Source organism: Delphinapterus leucas, chromosome 18 (genome assembly GCF_059928025.1).
Source record: "Delphinapterus leucas isolate spDelLeu-1000000601 "Yukka" chromosome 18, BTC_Dleu_Yukka2, whole genome shotgun sequence".
Lineage (NCBI taxonomy): Eukaryota > Metazoa > Chordata > Mammalia > Artiodactyla > Monodontidae > Delphinapterus > Delphinapterus leucas.
The window spans coordinates 15146801-15174691 of NC_143146.1; the positions used below are offsets into that span (position 1 = coordinate 15146801).

At 44.4% G+C, this 27891-nt stretch overlaps 1 protein-coding gene and 1 pseudogene across 1 annotated transcript in view; one reads left to right on the top strand and one right to left on the bottom strand.

Moving 5' to 3' along the window:
• The window catches only part of ABCC4 (ATP binding cassette subfamily C member 4 (PEL blood group)), a 217450-nt gene that overhangs the window by 58554 nt on the left and 131005 nt on the right, over positions 1-27891 (top strand). Inside the window, exons 5-8 of the mRNA XM_022576930.3 lie at positions 18469-18558; positions 19135-19298; positions 20678-20803; positions 22539-22788. Coding sequence (XP_022432638.1) covers positions 18469-18558; positions 19135-19298; positions 20678-20803; positions 22539-22788 — 630 coding nt within the window. The remainder of the gene's footprint in view (positions 1-18468; positions 18559-19134; positions 19299-20677; positions 20804-22538; positions 22789-27891) is intronic.
• LOC149746826 (large ribosomal subunit protein uL30m pseudogene) lies at positions 12918-16704 on the bottom strand (annotated as a pseudogene).

Sequence of the window (27891 nt, forward strand, 5' to 3'; positions counted from 1 at the left end):
CCCTCATCATCTTTTCTTGAGCAGAGTCTTGTGAATCTCGGGGGTCTGTGAACCCAGGGACCTGGCATCTCACTGTCTGTGTTTGGCTACAGCATCTGAGCCGGTTTCCTCCTGGGTGACGTGGAAATGGTAGTGGTGCCCGTACACTCTAGTCAGGGGTCTTCCTTGTCGTTCATCATCATCTTTGTTATTCTGTTGCGCCTTCTACTACTTAGGAGATGGGTACTCAGCTTCCCACAGATTAGCTAGGTGCTTGTCTCTCCAGATCATGCTTAGCTCCCATAAATAAATAGGAAATTTCACCAGAAGTGCACTGTGAAAACCTTTCGTTAGGTCTGATGGTTCAGTCAAACAGATCGCTCTTTGCTGCACAGGTGAGCCATTGTCTACCAGTTTTTCTTCCTCTTCCCACTGACACTTGGCGTTGCCGTTGGGAAATCTGATATAACCTGGCACATTTGCTTAGATGAATGTAAACATGTCCCAAAGCCATTAATTTGCTGGCTTGATTAGGGTAAGAGAATTGTTCTTTAGGAAGTCAGCTATTGTTGGGATTATACCGTAGATGTGACCTGAAATTCCAGAAACGTGGGAAAGACCAGTTTCCTCAGGCACAGCCTTACATCTAGGAACCTTTTTAGGAGTAGAAATATGACACTGCTTAGCAGGTTACAGGTGGGCTAGTTCCTTAGGGGAAAAGCTTGTACTGCACAGCAGCTCTGAAAAGCCCCTGTGATCTTTGGGGTTTATGCGCCCCCCCCCCCCCCCCCCCCGCTAATCCCTGGTCCTGGGGAGAAATCAGGTTGGGTGTTAGAAATGGAATGGCTGCTAAGTCACAGTTGTAACTTTGAATGATCTTGTGGGATGTAACATATGTAAGAATGACTTGTCGTTTATCTACCTTTCAACTGCTTTGGTAAAATTACTTTTGATCACTGCTTTTTATAAAAATTGTAGTAAATTGTACACAACATCAAATTGTCCATTTTAACTCTTTTTAAGTGCGCTGTTCAGTGACATCAGGCACGTTCACATTGTTGGACAGCCATCATCGCTGTTCGCCTCCAGAACTTTTTCATCTTCCCAAACTGAACCTCTCTCCCCACCCCCTCTCCCCTCAGCCGTCACCCTTCTACTTCTCTCTATGAATTTGACCGCTCTAGGTGCCTCACAGAAGTGGAATCATAAATGTTTGTCACTTTGTGCCTGGCTTACGTCATGTAGCACAGTGTCTTCAAGGTTCATCCATGCTGTCGCAGGTGCCAGCATTTAATTCCTTTTTAAGGCTGAATAATACTCCATTATAGGTTTTGTGTATCCATTCATCTGTCAGTGGACATTTGGGTTGTTTCTACCTTTTGGCTATTGTGAATAATGCTGCTGTGAGCATGGGTGTTCAAATATGTGTTCAAGCCTGTGCTTTCAGTTCTTTTGAGTACATCCCCAGGAAGTTGAATTGCTGTATTATATGCTGATTTTATGTTTAGCATTCTGAGGAACTTCCATACTCTTCCACTGTGGCTGCATCATTTTACATTCACACTTGATCATTGCTTTTTCTGTTTAACTTGAGGACTAAATGAGAGGTTTTTATGAACCGTGACGCTTTGTTTGGATCAGTGGCTCCAGTTGTTGGTTTGTAGAAACAGCTCATGATGGTCTCTTCAGGTTCCTCAAATCCCTAGAGCATTTTTTCGAACTTCTTACCAAATAAAGGGATTGTGGAACGCGGGCTCTGTTTTGTGTAAAGTCAGCAGACTGGCATTACAAACACAGGTTCCTCAAAGCAGTAGTGTTTTAAACATTATATTCACTCATTTTGGGAAATCGCCCCCAGTCCCTGCTGACATTCCCAGCGAGACCAGTGTCTTAATTCCTGTCTTTCTTTGTTCTTGGTTGGGACAGAGAAGAAGGAGAACTCATCCGGCTTCAAATCTCAAAGGGTAACTTCCCCAGCTCAGAGCATGGGAGGTGGGCCCGGGCTGGGGGAAGATGGTAACTTCAAGCCAGCTGAGCCTGGATTGAAGACAGCTGTTGATCTCCAACCCCAGTCAGTAGTGAGAATGTATCTCCCAGTTTCCAGTCCTGCCCTTGTCTTCGTGCCTGAATGTTACAGGTGTTCTGACCTGGGGCGGACAGCATGACAGTCTCTCTAAGCAGGTTGATCGTGTCATATGGCACAGAGATTTTACGTATTATAAAATGCATAGGGCACAGATAGTTTTCCTTAAGAGGCTCCTTAATAGCCTAGTGGACTGTAGGTTTCCTGACTTTGTGTGCAGTTTCTAGAGCTGCGGCCGTTCCCCATGGTGGGTCCTGACGATGGATGGTTTGCTCTGAACGCCAGGTAAAGCCAGAGCAGACAGTCTTTGAGCTCACGGAGCGCCCTCTGCTGCTTGTTTACCCAGTGCAGGCTTTCTTGCAGAATCTAATTAGTTCGAGCAGATTTCTTACTGTGGCTGAAATCATCACTCTCTTTACTGTTACCCAAAGGGTAGTTTGCAGGAGAGATTCGTCATTCTTTGTTTCAGCTTCTAAGATGAGTTGACTCCCTGCAAACACCCTAGTTTCCCTTTATCCTTTATTGTAGATCTGTCCTACAAGCATTTATGTACAGTTAATCCTGGATATTTGTAGATTTTGTGTTTGCGAATTCGCCTACTTGCTAAAATTTATTTGTAATTCTAAAAATCAATACTTGGGGCTCTTTCTTGGTCTTCTGCGGGTGTGCACATAGTCTCTTAAAGTTTTTTGTCATCTGACGTGCGTATTCCCAGCTGGGGTGAAAACAACATGTGCCTGTTCTCATACTGGGAACAGATGCCCTCTCTGTGGTCAACTTAGTGCCTTGCTTCCCACATTTTTGTATTTTTTGGGGGGTGATTTTGCAGTTTAAAATGGCCCCTAAAGAGGGCTGAAGTGCTGTCTGGTGTTCCTTAGCTGAGGAAGACTGTCGTGTGTCTTATGGAGAAAATCTGTGTGTAGGTGAGGAAGCTTGGTTCAGGTGTGCGTTACAGTGCTGCTGGCTGTGAGGCCAATGTTAATGAATTTACAACAGCGATTACATAAGGTTAAGTAGAAACATACGTAAAACAAGGTTATGTAAGTATTGAGATGGTGAAGATGTTGTTACCAAAGGCTGCCAGAACCCTAGCCCTGTACTTCCCTCAGGAGCAGTGAATATTCACTAGTTGACATTCATAGTGACTGTAGAACATGAACATTGTCAGTAGTGAGAATCGACTACTGACTCACGGAGGTTGTTTCTATAGATCAACATCCTGCCTAGAGAAATATTCTTACTTACCTTAGATCTATTTTCAGTCATCTAAGTGATGTAGTTGTATGTTCAGTTTGTCGGGGGACACACATGCTCGCTGTATCCACACTATTTCTATTTCGTGGTTTCAGGTAACCATCATCTTTCTGAGTGAAGGACCCTTTCTCTTTCCTTTAATCCTGTCTCTTAAGACTCCCTCCTCCTCTCAACCACTTTATTTCTTTTTCAGACACTTCAGCTCAGTCATATATATATATATATATAAATTTATTGATTTATTTTTATTTTTGGCTGCGTTGGGGCTTCATTGCTGAGCGCGGGCTTTCTCTACTTGCGGCGAGGGGGTTTCTCACTGCGGTGGCTTCTCTTGTTGCGGAGCACGGGCCCTAGGCGCGGGGACTTCAGTAGTTGCGGCCTGCGGGCTCAGTAGTTGTGGCTCGCGGGCTCTAGAGCGCAGGCTCAGCAGTTGTGGCACATGGGCTTAGTTGCTCCGTGGCATGTGAGATCTTCCTGGACCAGGGCTTGAACCCATGTACCCTGCAGTGGCAGGTGGATTCTTAACCACTGCGCCACCAGGGAAGTCCCAGCTCAGTTACATTTTAAGATCAGTGGTCAGGACAGCAGGCATCCTTTCTCACAGAGCCTAAGCAGGAAGTAGAAGGAGGCCTTCCAGGGTGCAGGGAGTGACCAAGTTTGCAGACTCCTGCGAGCGATGTCTGCTGTCCTGTGCGTAAATGGAGCCTGACTTTAAAAAAATCTATGCACTGAATGTGCTAAGTGTGAGCCGGGAAGGAAAGGTTCACCTCCTGCAGCACCTCCCTCTTCATCCCACCCTTCCAGTTTCATCTCCGTCTGAATTTGCTCCTTGGAGTGTGGAAAGCCGAGAGTAGAAAGCTTTGTCACTGTCTCAGCCATGTGATGTTGTGTTCATAGCTCTCAGAACTTTTGTTTTTATTTAAAGCTAATTCTGTTTCGGTACAGACAGTATATTGCTTTAAATTTAGACTGGACAATATGAAGTGACAGATGTTCAACTGATTTGGGCTTATAAAGCAGCAATTTCGTAGGGTTCAATCTGATATCTTGCTTACTAGTCTGTGGTTGTATTGTATTTTCTTTCTGAAAATATTAAGGGACCAGCATCTCGAGTATTGTTAAAGTGAAACAGTGTGGTATTTATGGAAATAGAGTGACTCCCTTGAAGCACGTGGCACTTTGTTTGGACTTTCTCTTCTAATGGTATTTTCTAACTTTCTGACAAAATTAGAATGAACTAGTAATGCTTCTTACACTGTTCCACACTTTTACAATATTTTAAACACACTTTTTTCCTTATTTCTCATTTATTTCTGATATAAACTTGAATTGGATCTGTGCATTTTGTGAAGAGTTAATCTCATCGGGGGCAATTGGCAGTTGTTCTAATTTGCTAGGGGAGAGCTAAGAGGAGCCATTGGGTGAAGGTTTAATTTTCTGTGGGTGCTCCTAACAAAGCAGCTTAAGGAAGGAGAGGAGAGGCTGTTTGGTTTAGCTTTGTTCAAAGGGGATGTTTCTGCTGCTGGAGAGTAACGGATGTCAGCTGTATTCTACCACCTGATAACTGTCTGCTGTGTGGGGTGCAGTACAAGCTGGAAGGGAACGCTTAGCTCAGTGATTCCCAAACTGCTGCACGATGGATCCATGAAAATTTAAAAACAACACTGATACCCAGGCCCTCTCCGCAGGCATTCCATTTTAATTGGTATGGGGGGGGAATTTTATTTTATTTTATTTTTCGCATGCAGCATGTGGGATCTTAGTTCCCTGACCAGGGATCGAACCCGTGCCCCCTCAGTGGAAGCGCCGAGTATTAACCACTGGACTGCCAGGGAAGTCTTTTTTTTTTCCTCTTTTTTTTTTTTTTTGTATGGAGGGAATTTAAAAAGATGCCAGGTAATAGCCATAGGCCTCAAATGCATGTTCAGCTTAATTTTTTTTCTTATGTCTTATAACCAAGACCTTCCAGTACATAGGGTTATCATGTGGGCTGCAAGTTTAACCTTTCTCAGTGGAGATACCCTTTCAAAATTGCAGCTGTAGACCTGAAGGGTGGTGGCTGTTCTGTAGGCCTCCTGTGTCTCAGATTCCGCGCTGGGAATCTCGTGTGCACCGAGCCATCAGGTGTTGAGCCAGGTGCACAGGTACTTTGTAGAAGACATTGTGGCAGGTCGGATAGGGTAGAAGACTGTGAGTGTGGACCCTGAGAACAGCCAGGCCTGAGATCCAATCCTGACTTTGCTGTTTGCTAAACTGTGAGTGAACTCACTTCTCAGGGCCTCAGTTTCCTGAGTTGAAACGTTGGAGTAGAGAATATCTGGTTCATGGGGTTTGGGAGCATTGGATAAAGTAACTCCCGCGCTTTTTACAGAAGTCATTTATTAAATTTAGGAGGGTGGGCTTCGTAAGCATAACAAGACTCTGTAGTTTGACTGCTTTTGTATGAAGCCCAGCTTTCCTCTTTGTAGATGTTTGCCTTAGGCAAACTGCTCTAAGCCTTAATTCCTCGTTTGTAACAGTACCCAACTCTTAAGGTTGTAGAGAGGATTAAACGAGTCAATCTGTGTAAAGCATTTAACATAGTGCCTGGTATCTAGCTAATGTTCAGACATTCCTATCATCTTTATTATTGGCACTCAGTCACAGAAGGGTCAAATACATAATATAATCAGATGAAATAGCAGTACGGGTGCTAAGTGGTACACAAGTGTACAGACTTAACGGTTTAGGAAAGGATCCCTCCAATTGGTGGAGGGGATGTCTGTGTATGTGTATGTGTGTCTATGTGTATGCACATGGTGGGGGGCGTTCCATGCATTGAGCAGTGTTGAGATGGAATGTTGAAACAGTTTATTCAGGGAATTGTGGAAGCACAGTTGGCATAAAAATTTAGGAGAGCACTAGGCTCCAAGGTACACTTAGAAAGGAATATCGGGACCAGGTGATGGAGGGCCTTGATCATGAGTTTTAGTTGGACCTTGGATTTATTTAGTTGGCAGAGGGGAACCCCTGGAAATTTTTAGTAGGGTAGTAAATGATCAGAGCAGTGATTTAGGAAAATGCACCTGAAGCCTATTGTTCATGGCCATGCATGAAGTTGCAAGGGACCCTCATGGAGATAAGGGTTGGAAAGGAAGTCAGGTCTGGGAGGTGCAGTCTGAGTATCTTACAAGCCATTCATTCACTCGTTCTCTCATTCATTCATTAACTCTTACCATTTCGTCTATTTGGTGAAGCATTTAGTTCTCAATAACTGCTCCTGATACCCCACAGATGAGAGTAGTAGGTCATTGTAAGAATATAATAATGTCTTATTTCATCTCATGTATACGTGAACTGATCTAGTACAATAGTGGGCAGAAATACATGTTAGACAAAATAGCAAAGTGAGTTAGTATGTAGACCTTTTAATTCATTGAAATATTCATGAGAGATGGAGAAAAGAAGAATTGAAAGGAGCCAGATCTGAGCGATTAATTATAGAAGGGGAGAAAAGTGTTGATTAGGAAATCATAGTTGTAATAGGAATCCACAAAGCTCTCAGTCTCTTAAGTATTGCTGTTTTTGCTTACCATCATTCCAAAAATTTGGGGAGGAAGTATCCCAAATGCCATCATCCTATAATGGCAGGTATCGTTTTGCAGATTCTTTTCCAGCCTTTACCTAGCCACACGTATCCATACACTTACAGTCTTATTATGTATACAGCTTGTGTCCAGTTTTGTCACTGTATTGACTGCACGGTTACCTCCTCACTGGCTGCATTGATAGTCCATCTAACAGACTCCCTGTGTTTGCTAGTCTCAGGGTAAAAGATGTCTATATTCATGGCCTTACATGGAGTGTCTCTTTGGTCCATGTTTTGGGATATGCCGAAGTGACCTTCAGATGGGATTTTTTGTTGTAATCGTTTATGGGAGACTGAGTATGGTAGTACACTGTTCCACTTGAGCTGTGCCGTTCTCATAGTGACAATGTTAAGTCCCCCCTGGAGGTGGGCTGTGTGTGACCCAGGGTAATAGGTTTTTACTAGCTAGCCAGTCTGAAAGCAAATGGGCAATACTTGCTTCCTTTCAAAAATTCCCCAACAACAGCAACAACAATAAAATTCCTACACCCTTCCATCAAAAGTTAATGTAACTAAATTCCTAAGTTTGGGGTATACGATACACTTTAATACTGAGTGCTCTGTTTTCATGTAACTAAAGTTCTGTTTCTCTTCACTATTTTTTAATCAACTCGAGTATTTTACATAAATGCACACATTTGTGCATTTGATTTTTGACAAATGTATACACTCGGAATGTATGTATAGCAGTTTCTTTAAGTCTTTCAAAACCGAATGTCTGGGTCAACTTTGTTTTTACTATGAAGAGTGCCTTCTTTTTTGTGTGCGTTACATTTTTAAATTTCTTTGTGTGTCTAGGACTTTTACATTGTTTATTGGACGTTATGAAAACTCCCTTGTAGGTTTGCATTCTGATGTTTTTCTGAAGAGTGTTGAATTTTGCCCAAATCTGTCTTTGAACTTGTGTAGGCTTGGTTTGATGCTTTGTTAGGTTAGATCTTTGGAAGTCCTAAGGTGTTTTTCCCAAGCTTGTCTAACATGTGGGACTCCACCTTCACGCCCCATGTTTCTTGTGGGTCTTCTTAGGCCTTGGTGTTAGTCTTTTCTAGGACAAGTCTAGAGTAAGTCTGTTTTAGAGGAGGGTTTCTAAACCTCAGCAGTACTGACTGCCATCTAGGGCTGGATATTTCTTTTTATGTGTGTGTGTCAGGGGGACGGGGTGAAGAGTAGGGGGCTACCTTGTGCCCCGAGGCTCCCAAGATCCCTTTTTTTGGTAAACCTCTTTATTGGCTGGCGTCTCGCCCTGGAGGAGCCTGCCAGCTGCTCCAGCTGACTCAGTCTCTGGCCTCTGCCTCGGCTCCATGGGACTCCTGTGCTGTTTGGGCCTCAGTTCGCTGCCACAGTTGTGAAGCGGCTGAGAGCCAGGGCAGTGACCGTGTTCACCTCGTGGGTGTCCCTTTTCTCAAAGATCAGTCTTGTACTGCCAGTTATCCAGTGCCTCCCCATGTGGTTGCAGTGGAAGTGGGGCTATTCCACTATCAGCTCCTCAGCCGTTCATCAGAGCAGCAGTCTCTCCACTGCCTTGTTTTTTTTTTTTTTTTTTTTTTGCGGTACGCGGGCCTCTCACCGCTGCGGCCTCTCCCGTTGCGGAGCACAGGCTCCGGACGCGCAGGCTCAGCGGCCATGGCTTACGGGCCCAGCCGCTCCGCGGCATGTGGGATCCTCCCGGACCGGGGCACAAACCCACATCCCTTGCGTCGGCAGGCGGACTCTCAACCACTGCGCCACCAGGGAAGTCCTGAGCCAGTGCCATTTTTGAGAAGATGGATTATAAATACTTTTTCTATATTTTTTTTTTGTTTTTTAGAAGTACGGAAACACGATACATTTTTTAAAAATGTTGATCGAAGTCTTTTTTCCTCCACCCTTTTGGGGGGCCAGTTGATTTGTATTCTCATTAAGATTATCTTTTCTTGCCAAACCCTAAAATGTATATTTATGCATGTTCTTGGATCTCCTTTCTCTCCTTGTCATGGGGTTTTCAGCACTCTCCATGGTTCTTCTTCCTGTTGCCCTACTAGCTCACCTTTGCCACAGCTGTGTGGTTCATCTTTCTGTTCACTTCTCTTGCTTGGTAAACCAGTCATCGGGGCTTCTCTTTAAAACGGAGCAGTTGGTGGTGGAAGGGTCTAAGGGTAAAGGGTCTTTCAGCCAGTATCTTGGAATGTGACCTCGCTCTGAACATACGTCTATGAATTTGCCTTATCTATTCCTTGCATTGATATCATAGACTTTATTAATTAAACTGTAGTCATTTTCCTAAAACAATATATATTGACCACCATCTCACTCATGTAAACACCTATTTTTAGTTCATTGTTTCAAATTTTCTGGGACGTTCTCAAGGACCTCGGCCCCTTCCAGCCCCCCCACAATGGGGAGTAATATTTAGCATGCTGTGTGGTCACCAGCAAAGGGTTTGGCAGTCTTGGTGGCAAGACTTGTCGTAATGGGGGCCTGGCCATATTCTGCTTGTCTTCACTGCAGGAGCTCTAGGGCTTGGGGGGATTCCCAGGGTGCTGCCTCAGGGACTCATCCCCCAGAGGGGATGAGGTCAGAGAATGTGAAGAAACTCCTCCTGAGGAGTTCACGTCCTTAGCCTGACCTTGGGGTAGATATCGCAGGCTCCCATCCCCCAGTGGTTCTCGCGGTCCGCATTATGACTCTCACGTTCAGAGGCTCACTTGTCAGCTCTGTATACATGGCATTCTGGCGAATCCAGTAGGTTTTGTGGTATAATGGTAAAAGGTGGCCAGCAGAATTTAAATGACAGCTAACAGTTCTTCCAGGACAGGAGGTAAATGCCACATCCTTCAAAGCTTGCAGAGAGCTTCTGAGTAATTGTGTTGGCTCGCGTGCCAGCCATGGAACATCAGGCCAACGACAGAAAAGGGCAGTGGAGTTGTCAGGTGAGAGAGCAGCATGTGGTTGATCTCGCATTGACTTTGTTTTTCATTTCCTTCGGTAGGTTTTTTTCCTACAGAACCATAGAGGGAATGTGTTTAGTTTTATAGAGGTCAGTCGTGTTCATGGGGGTGGAAGGTATTAGGCAGATTTTGGCTTCTCCCCTCAAAGCGGAGATTAATGGCTTTAGATTATGCAATCATGAAAGTAGGTGTGACAGCATTACTAAGCACCTCTGGGCAACAATATGGGAAAAATACAGCAATGTTCTGCTTTAGGTGAGCTAAACATATTCTCACCCTAGTTGCCTGTTGGAGTAATAGCCAGTGTACCTAGAAACTGCATTGTCTGACAAGCTCAACTCTGGGGGTAGGGCCGTGAACCAGGAAGTAAGCCAGAAGTGCAGAATAAGTGACACAGTGCCTGTTTTCTGTTCTGAAAGTCCTTTAGGTTCCTACTCAGAGCCTGTTTACTCTGACTCACTTACAGTATTACGAAGCCATATCCTAGTTGAGAAGCAGCAGTAGTTAATGGTGAGATAGCCTCTTGAAGGGATAGCCTGATGGCAAGGGACAAGATGGAATGACAATGTATGAAAACCCCAAAAAGCATGGCCATTTTGGGCACTTCGTAGGAGGGAGGAGCATCTACACACTGAGGATCATTGGCCTCGGAAAAGAGTCATGTTAGTGATGAGGAATCTTCATCATGAGGATGATGAAGTACAGCTCCCATCTTCTGTTTTAAAGGACTATTGGAGAACGGTTTGGGGAGCATTTCTATTAAAATGAAGATTGGATTCTTTTTTTTTTTTTTAGATTGGATTCTTAAAGGGATAATACTTTTCACCAGTCTGGAAAACTCAATTCTGTGGAAAGAAGCTTCTTTTCTCCTCTGCTCCTTTGATGGTTACATTTATCTGCCCACACTTGCGTTTTGTGTTTCACGAAGTCTGCTGATTTAAAATAATTGAGGAAAGACACACTGTTTATTTTTCAAATGAATGACTAATATTTCTTGGATTTCTTTTTTAAAAATTTGAACAAAATCGATGTTTTGGCCTAGATTATAGAGTTCTCTTATGACCCCATATGTAATTTACCACCCCCCACCTCCCATGCCATAGAAACCCACCATAAATGGATCCTTGCTTGGGTGGAATTCGTACTTCGCAATTCATAATATTGTTCTTAAAGGCCATGCGGATTCTAGTATAATCAGTAATTAGATATTCAGATTGTTTTCTAGTTTTTATGTATTAACAAACAGCAGTGCAATGAACCTGATTAAAGCTAAACCTTTGGAGACATCCTTAATTTCTCAGAGTGTATACATTTTAAGCCTTTTGATATGCCAGATTTCCTTCTAGAGTTAACTGTGCGTTCTCTTTAGTGAAATGAGATGGCCCTACACCCTTGCCAAACGTGGATGTCACATTTTGAGTTTCTTTGAATTTGAGTATTTGCGAATTTTCATTAGCCTTTTGTGTGTTTTGTAGTGAATTTCCTGTACATGTTCTTTGCCCTTTAAATAAATTGGTAGGCTTTTATAATATAATTCTTATCTATATTTAGGTGTTCTTGATTTACTGAAGATTAATAGCTTACTAACTAATTTAGCGTCTGACATACATGGTGCAAATTTGATTCCAGTTTGTTTGCCTTTTATTGTTCTCATGGTGGAACTATTTTCTTTCACAAGGAAAACAGATTTAACCAAATAGTATCCCCTTGTAAAATGTCAACTTAAAGGAAAATAGAACCAAGACATTAGCATTTATTTGTATGTTTTTCTCTACACTGGATGTGACGTGTTTTTAACTATAACATGTACATTTTATTAGAACTGAAGTTTAATTTTATACATTAATGAGGAGCAGTGTGTGGACTGAAAAAAAAAAAGCACAACCTAGAAGTTGAGAGTTATATTTTATTTAGCGGACTCTGTCAGGACCTCAAGCCCTGGAGACAGGATGCTCGGATCACTCTGAGGGACTACTCTGAAGAGCAAGGGGGTGCAGGGGGCGAGGCAGGATACAAAGGGGTTTTTGCAACAAGGACTGGGTAGTCAGAACATCAAAAGATTACTGTTCATTAAAGAAAACCAGACGTCTCAAGGTAATGAAATTAGCTTTTTTCTGTGTATAGCAAGATGCAAGTCTGGGCTCATTGAAATCGTTCCTTTGATGTGCACCCCGGCTATCTGGGGCCAGTATCCTGTGCTTTCTCATCCTTAGTCTCCTCAGGGTGCATGACAGGGGTGGCTGCAGCAGTTGACTGCCTCATGACCAACCAGCATTCTGTTTCCATCCCGAGTTCCCTCAGGGGACCGGCAGTAACGTGGCAGCCTGGTGGCTGCAACATCCTTTGTTTAATGACTTGGCAGGTAACATTTCTCTCCTTCACAAGTTGTAACTTTGCTTCATTCGAAACAAAAACAAAACCAAGTAACTGAGTGCCCATTCTTTGTCAGGTATGAATACTTGCAGTTTATTTTCTTATGTGCAAAATAGGAAAAAATTCTTACAAATAAGGTTGTTTTCTATTCCGTGTCTGGCTTGTAGTATGTGCTGAATACATGGTAGCTGTTTTTATGATCATGATGACATAAATGACTATGACGTCTGTGAACTCAACTAGCTGATGGCTCTTGGGGGCAATAGACATGTAATTGATTACCCATATTTCTTATTTCCCTTGTGATACTTTATTTGTTTCCAATATTAACATACTGGAAATATGTTAATTTCCAAATAGTTGGGCTTTTTAGATAAGATATAAATTATTGATTTCTAATTTAATTCTTGTCATCAGAGAACATTCTGCGTACCATTTTTATATTTAGAAATGTATTGAGATTTATTTTATGACCCCAGCATATGGTCTTGGTGAATTTACAATGTGTACTTGAAAAAAACCTGTCCTATAATTGTTGGGTGTGGTGTTCCATAAATGTCAGTTAGATTAAGTTGGTTACTTGTTATTCAAATCTTCTGTATTGTTACTGATTATTTTTTGGAGGGGGTGGTGTCTACTTGTTACATTTACTGAGAAGAAGGATGTTAAAAACTCCTGCTATGATTGTGGGGTTTTCTGATTTTTCTCCATAGTTCTGTTGCTGTCTCATAGACGTTGCAGCTCGGTAATTAGATCCATACACATTTAGGAGTGGTGAATTGACTATCCTATCATTATGAAATGTCCTTCTTAATCTCTGGTAGTTTAATTCCTTGACTCAAAATCAACTTTGATAATAATATAGCCTCACATGATTTCTTGCGCCTACTGTTTGCATGCCACATCTTTTTCCATCCTTTTACTTTAAAGTGTATGTCACATACACAACAAGCTGGATCTTTCTTTTATTAATCCAGTGTGAGTGTGGCAGTCTCTGGCTTTTAACTGGAGTGTTAGTATGTTTGCTTTTAGTGTAAATATTGATGTGATGGGGCTTAAGCCTTTTACTTACTGTTTATTTTCTATTTGTTTCATCTTCCTTCTTTTTGGGTGGCAGGGCTCCATTCCTGACTTATTTCAGTCAATCAGATATTTTTTAGTATTCCATTTTGATTCCTTTGTTGGCTTTTTAGCAGCATCTCGTATTGTTAATCTTGCTTTAGTGATTAAAATAGGCATCTTATTACAGTCTCTTTCTGCATGTTAGTATTGGATTACTTTACATAAAATGTAAGAAACGTATAGGAGTGACATCCTATCCCTTGTACTGTTGTTATCTATTTTACATCAACGTACAAAGTACGGTGTTACCATTATTTTGCTTTTAAGCAGCCGTTTGTTTCGCAAAGAAATGGAAAGGAGTAACGCAATCTCTTATATTTACCTGTATTTTTGTTTGTCATTTTGGTTTCTCTATTTTTCTACAACTGAATTTCCATCTGGTACCATTTCCCTTTAGCTTGAAGAATATCCGTTATAATTTCTTAAAGGTCAGGTTGGGTGGTGAGAAAGTCTCTGAGACTTTGTCTGAAAATGTCTCAATTTCACCCTCATCATTTGAAGGATATTTACTTTTGTTGGTTATAGAATTTGGGGTTGACAGTTATTCTTTTCTTTCAGCACTCTATACATTTTGTTCCACTATCTCCTCCTCCTTTTAAACTGAGGTATAATCGATATACAGCATATTAGTTTCAGATATTCAGCAAAATGATTCAGTATTTTTGTGTGTGTGTGTGTATATATATAGAGTGTATAGTATGTATGTGTCTACGTGCGTGTGTGTACAGAAATGACCACAGTAAGCCTGGTTAACACCCATCACCACACATAGTGACAGAACTGAGTTTGTTAAGTCAGCTATTAGTTGCATTATTTTTCTTCTGTATGTAATGCGTTGTTTTTCGTGGGCTGCTTTCAACACTGTTACTCTCTGGTTTTCAGCATTTTGACTGTGATGTGCCCAAGCATAGGTCTCTTTGTTTTGATCCTTTCTGGGGTTTGCTAAGATTCTTAGGTATCTAAATTAATATTTTCTACCAAACTTGGAAAAATTTCAGCCATTATTCCCTCAAATATTTTTTTCTTCCCTATTTTGTCATCTTCTCCCAGGACTCCAATTACATGTGTGTTTCATTGCTTGTATGGTCCCATTGAACCCTTAGGCTTTCTTTTCTTCAACCAATCTTGCTCTCGTTCTCTGTTTTCTGTTTGTTCTTCAGGTTGTAAACTTAAAGAAAGGCTTAATGAATCTGGGCACAGAGCAATGGAAATTATCTGATATTAAAGTTATCTAGTGAATTTTTCATATTGTACTTTTTAGTTCTGGAATTTCTGTTTGCTTCTTTTTGATAGTGTCCATCTCTCTTCTGAAATTACCTATCCAGAGAATTCCCTGGTGATCCAGTGGTTAAGACTCTGTGCTTCCACTGCTGGGGGCCTGGGTTCGATCCCTGGTTGGGGAACTAAGATCCCACAAGCTGTGTGGCGAGGCCAAAAACAAAAAAAAAATTACCTATCCATTCACTTGTTATAACCATATTTTCCTTTAGTTCCTTGAACGTATTTATAATAGTTGTTTTATAGTTCTTGTCTGCTAATTCCAAAATCTGGATCATCTCAGGGTCTATTTCTAATGCTTGTATTTTTTTTCCCTCTTGATTATGGGTCAAATGTTCTTGCTTCTTTGCAGGTCTAATAATTGTCTTATTATGTTGGGTGTTATGAAGTATACATTATAGGAAGTCTGGATTAAAGGGTATTTGTTCTGATAGGGAATTCCTGGTAGATTGGTCTTGTTAGGATTGGCTTATTCATTCTTTCTATCTTTCTGTTTGTCTTGTCTGTCTATCTGGGGCAATTATTTTCATTTTGAACTTAGTCCAAGTGCATGGCTCTACTCTACAGCGTAAGGCATGGCCTTCCTGGCAGCTAAGTGAATGTCTGAGGCGCTTAAGAAGAACTCTTTCTTCTAGGTAGGCAGAAACTCTAGTCTCCTGGCATTGGCGTGACCTCACAGAGGCTTCATGGAGTCTGACCCTGCTCACGGACAGTGAAGTTCTGGCAAAGTCCCTTTGGTAAATCCCCACAAGATATTCTGGGTCTACCCTCTGCTATTCCTCCCAAATTCCAGCCGTTTCTGCAACTCCCTCTTCAGTTCAGTGAAACTGTAGTTCTGCTTGGGCAGAAGATACCCCCAGGCAGAAAGACAGGCCAGTCCCAGGCTCTCCTCTTCTCTAGGCTTACAGTTTAGCCCTGCTTGTCATTCAGTGCCTGAAAACAGCTGCTTTTCATATATTTTGTCCACCTTTGCAGTTTTACAATGGCGGGCGAGTCCAGTACCAATTATTCTTTCATGGTTGGAAACAGAAATCTGGCAGTTGACTTGTAAGCTCTGTCTCCTCATTAATAATATTACTGTCACTTCATGTTCTGTTTTTTATCCTGTGTGGAATATGACTGATTTTCTTTTGACAGATCCTTGATTTCTCTGTTGGCTGCAGTGTTTTGTTTTTGCTTTTGCTTTTTTGTTTGTTTTTAGAATTTAAAACATATTTTAGGGCTTCCCTGGTGGCGCAGTGGTTGAGAGTCCGCCTGCCGTTGCAGGGGGCACGGGTTCGTGCCCCGGTCCGGGAAGATCCCACATGCCGCGGAGCGGCTGGGCCCGTGAGCCATGGCCGCTGAGCCTGCACGTCCGGAGCCTGTGCTCCGCAACGGGAGAGGCCACAGCAGTGAGAGGCCCGCATACCGCAAAAAAAAAACAAACAAAAAACCCCGTATTTTAATGAGAACACTTTCTCACCATCTTTAAATAGAAGTGACTTGCACTTTTTACTCTGGAGCTGCGAGGCCATCAGGACTTACTCACTTCCTGGTCCGTGGGGCTCTGAAGCCACCCCACCACCAGCTCTGCAGTGCTCCTGAGACACGTGCTGGACATGTTTTCCTCTGTTGGGAGACCTTGTGGCAGCTTCAGGGGCTTGATTCTTACCAAATGTTTAACCACTTTCAGTTCTGCATTCACTGAAGGGGCATTCTTGTGAACTTGAGGGGTATGTGCTTTTTGTAACCCAAGCATCTTTATTATATCTTTCTCCCAATGTGGATGTCTTTTTGTACTTTTTATTCTGGCAACAATATGCAGTTTATGAGGTTGCTGTGGATCCCCACCATATTTTTCATGATCTTCAGGTGAAGGCTGGAAGACTTTATCTGGAATTCTTGACTTCGCAAGTTTGTGACGAATCCAGTCTGTACAAACAAGGGGCTCCACACCTTTTGTCACCATTTGTAGTCTGCCTGGGGGCCTCTGAACTATTGAGCGCAAAATCCCTGCCATGAGCGTGGTGACTGTTCTCCTTTAGGGACAGCAATTCCTAAATGTCTTTCAGCCTGAAGCTCACCACTCAGGGGAACCAGAGCAGAGAAAGGACTTGTTTTTTGTTTTTAAATTAATTAATTAATCAATTAATTTATTTTTGGCTGTGTTGGGTTTTCGTTGCTGCGCGCAGGCTTTCTCTAGTTGCGGCAAGCAGGGGCTACTCTTTGTTGCGGTTCGCAGGCTTCTCATTGTGGTGGCTTCTCTTATTGTGGATCACAGGCTGTAGGTGCGCGGACTTCAGTAGTTGTGGTGCACAGGCTCAGTAGTTGTGGCTCGCGGGCTCTAGAGCGTAGGCTCAGTAGTTCTGGTGCACGGGCTTAGTTGCTCCGCGGCCTGTGGGATCTTTCCGGGCCAGGCCTTGAACCCTCATCCCTGCACTGGCAGGTGGATTCCTTACTGCAGCGCCACGAGGGAAGTCCCTGGCTGCAGTGTTATAGTTGATTCATGTTAACTTTTGTTCCAGAACCAGCCTTTGGGTCCATCAATTCCAATTAGGTGCAGTTGTCTTGATTTTTTTTGATGATCAGTTTAAACTCAGAGTTTGGTACACCATTCTGCCTTCTTTTAGTTGTTCAAGTTAGGGATAAACTAGCTACTTCTTTAAAATAAGTATTTTCTTCATGAGGGATTAACATGTATTTGTATGTAAAGCAGGCTTTAAACCTATTTTCAAGAGAGCTTTCAGAAGTTAAGGCACAGTATGGTTTCTTTCTTTCCTGTAGTGGCACCTCCCTCCCTCCCTCCCTCCCTCCCTCGCTCATATTTGCAAAGCATTTTTCACCTTTAAGAGTGTTTTCAGTGGCCCTTTGCTACCATTCACACATCTCTACTGCGCAGTCTGGTTACCTCTTGACTGTTTCACTGACCCCTAATTCTCCTTTCTTCCAAAAATCTCCTGGGCAGTCACTTCTTCAGTTTAATTTTCCTAAAGTTGAGTTTCTCTAATGTGAAAAAACATTGACCGTTCCATGTTGCCTTCCAAACTCCTTAGCTATTTCCCAGACCACCTTTCTAGCCAGATTTTGCATTTTCCCTCCCTGGAGTCTCTGCATGGGTTCCTCTCACCCACATTGCCCTTCCCTTCTCTCCATACAGTTTATCCTTTTCGTTGTCCAAGCTCCTCCCTCACCACAGTGTCACTTGGTAGAAACCTTCCCCAGTTCCCTGTGGCACTGTGTTTAGTGTTCACTTCACACCTGAATTACAGGTGTTGGCATATATCTTGTCCCATCTCCAAAGATGAGAAGACATGACTATCAGTAAATATATCTCCAGGAGCACCTGGTTTCCTCCACATAGTAGATAACAAATCTGCCATTCATTTGTCATACGTACCCTATGATCTTATGCACGGTGAAGAGTTATTTCCGTTCAAAGAATGAGGAAACTTAGAATACAGTGTTGAAATGATGTCACACACAAAATTAACGATTGATTTGCAGGCAGCTTCCCTGCTTTCATCTAATATGGCCTAAAATTACTTTAGTTGGCTTCTAAGTATGAACCTACATCCCTTTATATTTGGGGCATGTCCAGATTCATCAAAAAAAAAGGTGGGAGATTTTGCGTCGGCCCCTGTTTGCTGTCCTTGTGGGCATGGCTGTCGCCACATTGAGGAGCCAAAGGGTAAACATGGGTTCCTAGAGCCCTGCTGTCAGGGGTCATGCTGCTTGTCCTGACACCACTCAAGACCCCATGAAAACGTGCTCTGTTTTGTTATGTTCTAAGAGTGACTTGGTATCACCGCAGGGATCCAATTCTCTGTTACCCTCTCTTGTTTCAGGCACTTTGCCTGAGTAACTTGGCCATGGGGAAGACCACCACAGGCCAGATAGTCAACCTGCTGTCCAACGATGTGAACAGGTTTGATCAGGTAAGCTGCCCCTGGGGGATCCTTTTCCATTTCCTGTCCTTACTGTGTTTAGCTTTTTGGGATGCCAGGTGGCCAGGATTCTTTTGAAGACATAAGACAAAGAGTTCTCTTTATTCAACTCTCATTTCTTCTGTGTGCCTATTAGATGTAACAGTGTGTATTGTCCTTTAGATGAGAATTTAATTTTTCTAATAATAAATAGGCAGCAGTGTTCTTGCCCAGCGTGGTTAGCGTCTCTAAGGGTGCTCCTGGAGTGGCCCTTCTTGACAGGGGCTGAATTCTGGGGCGGACTGTGAGGAAGCCCTGAGCTCATTTGTGGGATGGACAAAACTGAAATCTTCCGGGCACTGCCGGTCCTCTTCTCCCTGGACGTCCCTGAGCCTTGCCCCATGCTGTCCCAGAACAGCATCACCTGGGGTGGATACTTGATTTCTGCTTTAGCAGGTTTAAAACCCACTGTGATCATTTCTGTTTAGGTTCCTGTCTGTTCTTTGACAGAAGATTGTTTCTAAATTGTGTCCTCACTGGTCTGGTTTTTATACATTCCTAAGAAGACTTTGTTTTTCTTCTTTTAAGGTAACGATATTCTTGCACTTTCTGTGGGCAGGGCCACTGCAGGCTATCATAGTGACCATCCTGCTCTGGATGGAAATAGGAATATCATGTCTTGCTGGGATGGCGGTTCTAATTATTCTTCTGCCTTTGCAAAGCTGCATTGGGAAGTTGTTTTCATCACTCCGGTAAGAGAAACACTGGTGTAAAAAAGTGTTAATATGCAACTGGTAACATCCACCATCTGCTTGATGCTTTTGTTCAAAAACAAAACAAAAATGCCTTCTTTGGTCTCTTTGCATGTGTTGTAGACCCTTTAGGCTTAGCCAGTAGATGCTCCAGCCTTAAGCTGAAGTTTGATCCTGAAACGGGAAAGGTGACAGCATTCGCTCTCTCCTCCCGGCACCGTACCTGAACAAGTAGAGTGTCCTTAAGCGGAATGTACATTGGATAGTGTTATTTAAGCATTATTAAATTGTAATGATCTTACGGGCTCAATTCCATATGCATCTATTTTTGTTATGCTTGTTTTGTTAGAGCCATTTTCAGGTGTGTATATGTTTGCATCTTGTTTTTAATTCAATGTTTCCATTAAGCCCAAGGGCAAGATTGATCTTACTACGTATGTCTTTTTAAAGCCCCACATTCCCAGCAGCCTATGTGATAGAAAAGTGGCTGGTGATGGAGAGCCTCATGCTGATTAGTTAGACTTGAAGCAGGTCCCAGAGGGTTGGAGGTGGGTCATTGTGCAGGTTGTCAGGGGATGGAGATGTTGTGCTGTTTGAAGCTCATTGAGTTCTTGTGTGTGTGTCCGTGTGTTTTTTTTTTTTTTTTTTTGCGGTACACGGGACTCTCACTGTTGTGGCCTCTGCCGTTGAGGAGCACAGCCTCCGGACGCGCAGGCTCAGCGGCCATGGCTCACGGGCCCAGCCACTCCGCGGCATGTGGGATCCTCCCGGACCGGGGCACGAACCCGTGTCCCCTGCATCGGCAGGCGGACTCCCAACCACTGCGCCACCAGGGAAGCCTCGTGTGTTTTTTTTTTTGTTTTGTTTTTTGTTTTTTTCTCTACTTGGAATTTCGTTTCCTCTTTTTGCTATGGAGAGATGTTCCTTATCCTTTGAGGCCCTGTTCCGATGCTACCGGGTCTCTGAAGGCTGTCTTGTTCTCCTTTCCCAGTGGAATTAACAGCCCCATCTTTTCTGCTCCCCAGCACTTTACTCCTATTTTATTACAGCACAGCCACTGTCTTCCTGTTAGAGTCGGGTGTCTTTCTGCCTCCCCTACCTGACCGTGACATCCTTGGGCAGATGGTTTGTACCTGATTAATTCTGGGTCTTCATTAGTGGATACTGCAAGTTCTCCAAGTTACTTCTTGAATTGGGCTGAATGGTTGGCTTCCTAATTGAAGTCTTCTCCATTTCTACTTTGAGTAGGACCTGCCTGTCTGCGCAAAAGAGCTGTAGGGAATCATTTGATCCCTGGTCTCTGGCTGTGCCACTGTTGCTGCTGTTAAGGAAAGTTGGGCTGTGGTCACTAAGGCTCATCTCTCACGTCTGTCCCTTAGGAGTAAGACTGCAGCTTTCACAGACACCAGGATCAGGACCATGAATGAAGTGATAACTGGCATCAGAATAATAAAAATGTATGGCTGGGAAAAGTCCTTTGCAGACCTTATTACCAGTTTGAGAAGGTAAGTGTTTGTATATATACAGCATATTTTCATAATTTATCTCATATTTACTGAATGGTTTAGAAGTCTTACCAAGTTTTCACATTAAGGTGAACTTAACTACTATCCACTCCACCCCCAACATGTGGCAGTGGGGTTAAGTAGAGCAGTGGAGACGTCATTTTAACCTGCTCCTCCATTTACCATCTTCTTAAAGGAAAAAAAATATATGCCTCTTACTTATACAGAAATTAAATTCCAAGTATTTCTGTCTTTTAAAAAAATTATTTACTCATTCATTCATTCACTCATTCATTCATTCATTTATTATTTTTTTGGCTGCATTGGGTCTTTGTTGCTGCACGTGGGCTTTCTCTGGTTGCAGCCAGCGGGGGCTACTCTTCAGCGCGGGCTTCTCATTGCCGTGGCTTCTCTTGTTGCGGAGCACGGGCTCTCGGTGAGCAGGCTTCAGGAGTTGTGGCACGTGGGCTCAGCAGTTGTGACGCACGGGCTTAGTTCCTCCGCGGCATGTGGGATCTTCCCGGACCAGGGCTCGAACCCGTGTTCCTTGCATTGGCAGGCGGATTCTTTTTTTTCTTTTGCGGTACGTGGGCCTCTCACTGTTGTGGCCTCTCCCGTTGTGGAGCACAGGCTCCGGACGGGCAGTCTCAGCGGCCATGGCTCATGGGCCCAGCTGCTCCGCGGCCTGTGGGATCCTCCCGGACCGGGGCCCGAACCCGTGTCCCCTGCATCAGCAGGCGGACGGACTCTCAACCACTGCAGCACCAGGGAAGCCCTGCAGGCGGATTCTTAACCACTGCGCCACCAGGGAAGCCCCCAAGTATTTCTTAATAGCACAGATTCCAAATAAACAGTGATTTAAGATGTTGACGTCTAAAACGATATTTAAACTAAAAGTATAATTTATGTTAATGTAGCACAAATGGGGAGATTATAAAGGTTGGGTACTTACATTGGGCCAAACTTTATGAGTCAGTATTATTCATTCCAAACAAAGCCATAAATATATTTTTTGCTTTGCTTTGTTTGTAGAGTTTTTTTCCATCTTTGACTTAAATATCTGATGAGTGCTTATACTCCAGCACAGGGTACTTAGAATTCTCGGGCAGCACCGTGTCACCTCTCACTTTGCACCTTTGTGGGTGCCCCTCCCTCTGCTGGGAATACACTCATCTTACTTTTTCTCTGGCCTCTGCCAAGCCCGACTGACTCCAGCTCATCTCCTCAGGGTCCACATGCGTGTGACTTGCCCGGACTCTACTACTCCGAGTTACACGCCTCTGCTCTGCGCTCCCGTGGGGGCCGTGCTGGCGCCTCTGTCTAATGCCTTGGTGTCTCACAATTTTGGGGTTGTTTTCTCTATTCTTTTATGAGTTTGTCAACTCCTGGAGGGGGATGGGCTGTGTCTTTCTGTCATCAGTGAGGAGCCCGGCACAGGGCTTCTGGTAATGAATGGATGTTGACTGAATGTTCAAACCCAGTCTGATTGACCCAAAATGTTTAAAATGTGACACTAAGCCTCTGTTTAGTTGGAAGAGTGAAGTGGTGATGGAGTGTGTGGTCTTTGTGTCGGGCGGGCCCCCGGGTGTACACTGTGTAGTATCTCCATGATGTGAGGGATGGTTTATCTTCATCTGTGTCTACTCCGTAGGTAGAGGCCACTCACACAGGACACTTGAATTCATGTCTTGGATGTTGATGCTTCTTTTAAAATCTATTTCCTACTCTTTTCCAGGAAGGAAATTTCCAAGATTCTGAGAAGTTCCTACCTTAGAGGGATGAATTTGGCATCGTTTTTTGTTGCAAGCAAAATCATTGTTTTTGTCACCTTCACCACATATGTGACGCTTGGCAATGTGATCACAGCGAGCCGTGTGTTTGTGGCGGTGACACTGTATGGGGCTGTGCGGTTGACAGTCACCCTCTTCTTCCCTTCGGCCGTCGAGAAGGTGTCAGAAGCAGTCGTCAGCATCCGAAGAATCAAGGTTTGCTGACAAGTAACTTTATTAACTTGTAGGTGGATTTTACCTGAAATGCCTCCTTTTATTTGGTGTCACTGTGTGCCGGTTAGGTGAGACCTAACTCTCACTGCCTAAGCTGGTGGTTGTTCCAGAAAGTCTTTAGTACTCCCGTCTTCTGACAGAGGGTGCGTTATAAATATCTTAAGAGCCTGCTCATCTATGGGCAGTAGTATAAGTACCAGCGGTACAGGGCTCTTGTCGAGTAATGACTGCAAGACGATTAAGTTGTCTGAAAGTAGGAGAAGCAAACAGATCTCATCTCCTATGCTAACTCCACTGACTAGGTGACATCTGTGTTCAGTCCTGGGGTGAATAGGATTCCTCTCTGGGCCGGGAGGGAATGAACATGCTGAGAGGTCTCTGTTCCTTGGGTAGGAAGCATGGCTTCAGTCTCACTTCATTCTCTGTGTTTAAAAATGGGTTCTTTCCTCCGTAGATGGTTTGCTTGTTGATTTCTGAGTATGCTTTTTCGATCTGCCTTTTTGTCCCTGTTCTCTTTTCACTTACGTGTAATCCTATCTCTAGCTGCCCTCTTCCCTTCAAACTTGTGATTCCTACCATACCCACAGTCTCTCTCTCTCTCTCTTTTTAATCTGTCTGTAAACTGCCAGGGGTGAATAATTTACATCACCAAGATAAGAACCTGTAGATACTTAAGGAGTTGTGTGTTTATTAATTGGTGTAAAATGAAGATAAATTGGCTTTGTGAGCCGGCCTGGGTGTGAGCTTGAGTGTCTGGGCTTTACAACACATCTAATTTGTTTTGTTCCTACTTCTGTATAGTGATGGATGGCCAGTAATGGATCTCTTGTGAAGTTAGATAGCTTTGGCTGTGATTTTTATTTGATCATTCAGTCGCCATAAAAGGTTATGATGAAGTTTCTATAATATAAAAAGCTATTGCCCATAAAACAGATCAGTTATACGGGGTCAGTTCTGCTCCCCTGAATTTATCATTCTTTCTTTCTTTTCTTTTTCTTTAATTTTATGTATTTATTTATTCATTTTGGGCTGCATTGGGTCTTGGTTGCTGCGCATGGGCTTTCTCTAGTTTTGGCTAGCAGGGGCTGCTCTTCGTTGCGGTGCGCGGGCTGCTCATTGCAGTGGCTTCTCTTGTTGCGGAGCACGGGCTCTAGGTGCGCGGGCTTCAGTAGTTGTGGCGCATGGGCTTAGTTGCTCCGCGGCACGTGGGATCTTCCAGGACCAGGGCTCAAACCTGTGTCCCCTGCATCGGCAGGCGGATTCTTAACCTCTGCGCCACCAGGGAAGCCCTAATCATTCTTTTTGATGGGGGCTTCTGGCAACACTGTTAAGGGATGGTCCATGCAGTTCAATAAAATTTCTTTTATGAAGCTTTCACATCTTGAAAGAGGACATTTAGGGATATCCTGGAACTGTAGTGACGTTCTTAGTGACACAGTAAGCTGTCCAGATGGAGGCTTCACACGTCTGTTGTGCTGCTGTGGTTTTGTTGTTGCTGCTGCCGCAGCTGCCGGGCGCTCCTGAAGCCTTTGCATGTCATCTCATTTAATCCTGAGAGCAATTGAATGGGATAAGCATTAGTGTCCCCACTTTACAGATAAGGAAACAGGTTCCTATAACAGGTGAAATAGCTCAGCTATCCTTACATAGCTAGGAAATGACAACTAGGATCCTGCCCAAAGCCTTTTTTTTGTTGTTGTTGTTGTTTTTGCGGTATGCGGGCCTCTCACTGCTGTGGCCTCTCCCGCTGCGGAGCACAGGCTCCAGACGCGCAGGCTCGGCGGCCATGGCTCACGGGCCCAGCCGCTCCGCGGCATGTGGGATCTTCCCGGACCGGGGCACGAACCCGTGTCCCCTGCATTTTTAGGCGGACTCCCAACCACTGCGCCACCAGGGAAGCCCAAGCCTGGGTTTTTAAACCCTTGTTACATTGCCTTCTTAGTACCTTCTAGCATGTGGAATTTCTATTTACGTGTTGTTTTCATCATCTGGTCTTAGTCCGAAGACCTTCAAAGTTTCCATGTTACTTGCAGAATCAAAATTTTAAACGCTACGCTCCATTGGCAGCTGTGTTTCACAGCGCACGACCCTCCACTCTGCTGGGGGAGGGGGGAAGACGGGCTGTCTGTGTGACCTGTCACCTTCATCCCTGGTTTTGCCTCACTTTTTGGGCCCCCTGGGTTGCCTTCTCATCAGTCCTTGATTTAAGCAAATGCTGCTGAGCCTCCAGCAGCCCCATGCCCCTCTCCCAGCACTTTCATTCGCACTGATCTAGGGCTTCCATTTGTGTGCAGGGCCAGCCCTGCACGGCCCAGCGTCATGTCAAGTGGGGTGGTCGTGTTGTGACTCCCCAGGGGTATTCTAAGCCCCTTAACGGGAGAGATGGATTGTGGGCTCCTTTCAGTTTTGGGGCTGCAAAGTCACCTGGAATACTAAGGGGAGGAGAAGAGCAAGAATTTGTGTTCTTCCTTTCCCTGCTTCTCAGTTAGATGTGTTAATGCCTAATTAGAAGATGAGGACGGCAGCAAGAATGGAAGAAAACTAGGTGAGGTTTGACCATAGACGGGCTGGAGGCGTGGTGGGCACGTAGAGTTTAGAACAGAGCGTGGTTTAAGCCCTGCTGCCCCACTGCCTTCTGCAGCCTGGGACTCAGTAGACTGGATGGGCCGTCTTCCAAGGTTTCCACTCAGGTCATGTTTGGGGGGTCCTAGGAAGAAAATCCACCACCCCTGGCTACCTTGGAGGTGGTGCGATGGTCCCCTTATTTTTCTCTTGGTAATGAAAGGGGACTGAAGGTCTTGGCATTGAGCTACTGCAATAGGATTAAAAATATCTTGTCTTAACTTAAACGCACTAAAAGTCTTCAGTGACTTTTACATCCAGTAAAATGTGTCTCTGAGGTTATATTGTTCACAAAGCTGCTTAGGTTTTCCCCTACCAGCCCCTGGGAAGTCAGTCTTTTTGGCTGCAGTTCTGACGTTGATACTTGCCCTCATGATGTGTTCTGGGTCTGCACTTCATGGCTCTAATGGCAGTTTAATTTCACCTTTTCCATCAGCCTGAGTCTTGGGGAAAAATGCAATCAGCACTTCTTGCAACTTTACAAGCTGGTCATGTGTTGAATGGAGTCTCATTTAACCCCTGGAAGATTGTAACTTCTTTGCCTTAGCAGACGTATTATTTGTAGACAAGTGCTCAATAGATCTAATTCCTCATTTAAGGCATACTTTTTCTTTTTTTTTTGAAAGTGGGGAATTTCTGTTCTAGCATACATACACTGAATATTGAGGTTTTTATTTTTTACTTTTTTGCGGTACGCGGGCCTCTCACTGTTATGGCCTCTCCCGCTGCGGAGCACAGGCTCCGGACGCGCAGGCTCAGCGGCCATGGCTCACGGGCCCAGCCGCTCCGCGGCATGTGGGATCTTCCCGGACCGGGGCAAGAACCCGTGTCCCCTGCATCGGCAGGCGGACTCTCAACCACTGCGCCACCAGGGAAGCCCTGAATATTGAGGTTTTTTATCTTGGTAACACGCTTAAGGTAAAATTGGAATTTCTGTTTAGACAAGATGTATAACATACACGTATAACCTTTTGCTCGTTGCTCTGTTAGCTCAGACTATGTAAGGCTGTAGCCACGCAGTCACCGGTTGGACTGATTTGAACAGCCATGTAGTCTGTTCCTTCCCTTAGCCTGATACCCATGATGGGCCAACTCTGTGCAAGGCTTGGTCTCAGATGGAGTTGGGACTGTGTAAGTGCAGGAATCACCCAGTGTCTCCCCTCTTTATGACTTTATATCCCTATGAGGATTCAGAGGTAGGGAGGTCAGTGCCAGCCTGGATCCTCCTGAGCTGGTTCCCAGGAGGATTAGCATTTGAGATGACCCAGAAGGATGGGTGGCATTAGTTAGTACTCAGGGTGTCCAGGCAGAGGCCACTTGGGGATATGGACATAGGTGCTGATGGCTCACTGGAGGGGTTGAAGCGTGCTGGACACTCTCAGAGGTGTTGTAAAGAGATCAGGAGGGAGTGGTGTTGGGGGAGGGTCGGTGGTGCTGGGGAGGGCTGGGGAAGGAATCAGCAAAAGAAAAGGCATATCAGTATTTGAAATGGTTAATAGCAAGTGAGATTCTGAAATTACGTTGTTTCAAGAGGAAAGGAGAATTGGGAGAGGGATGAACTGCGGCAGAACAGGCGAGAGCTGGTACCTGGCTGACGATGGGAGAGGTGGTGTGGAGAGAGAACTCAGGCTGCAGTGGTTGAAAACCTGCAGAGGAGTCCTCAGACCACTGTCCATCCTGCCTCCTGCTGGACACGGGCTCGGGGCGGGTAGGAGCGGCCGTGCCCAGTGTTCAGGTTCTCAGTGAGCCTGGATGAGAGGAGGTGGGAACGAGAGGATCGCATCTCCCGCCGGCTGGTCTTTGAGAGAAATGCAAGGATCTCGTCTTCCTTTTCCTGCACAGAAGCAGGTTTTGTTTGTTTGTTTGTTTTTTAAATAAATTTATTTATATATTTATTTATTTTTGGCTGCGTTGGGTCTTGTTGCTGCCCCTGGGCTTTCTCTAGTTGTGGTGCGCGGGCTTCTCACTGCGGTGGCGTCTTATGTTGCGGAGCATGGGCTCTAGGCTCAGGGGCTTCAGTAGTTGTGGCACATGGGCTCTTAAGCGCAGGCTCAGCAGTTGTGGCGCATGGGCTTAGTTGCTCCGCGGCATGTGGGATCTTCCCAGACCGGGGCTCGAACTCGCGTCCCTTGCGTTGGCAGGCGGATTCTTAACCACCGCAGCACCAGGTAAGTCCTCATGTTCAGTTTCAAGGTGTCAGCAGGGTCACGATTCCTCTGAATTCTATAAGGGGGATCCTTTCTTGTCTCTTCTAGCTATTGGTGGCTGGAGACAAACCTTGGTGTACCTTGTCTCCTAACAGCCGTCACTCCAGCCTCCGTGTCCATCGTCACATGGCTGTTGTCTGCTTGTTTGTGTCTCTGCGTCTCTCTTCTGATAAGGACACCAATCATATTTCATTGAGGGCCCACCCTAGTCCAGTGTGATCTCACCTGAATTTATTACATCTGCAACAACACTATT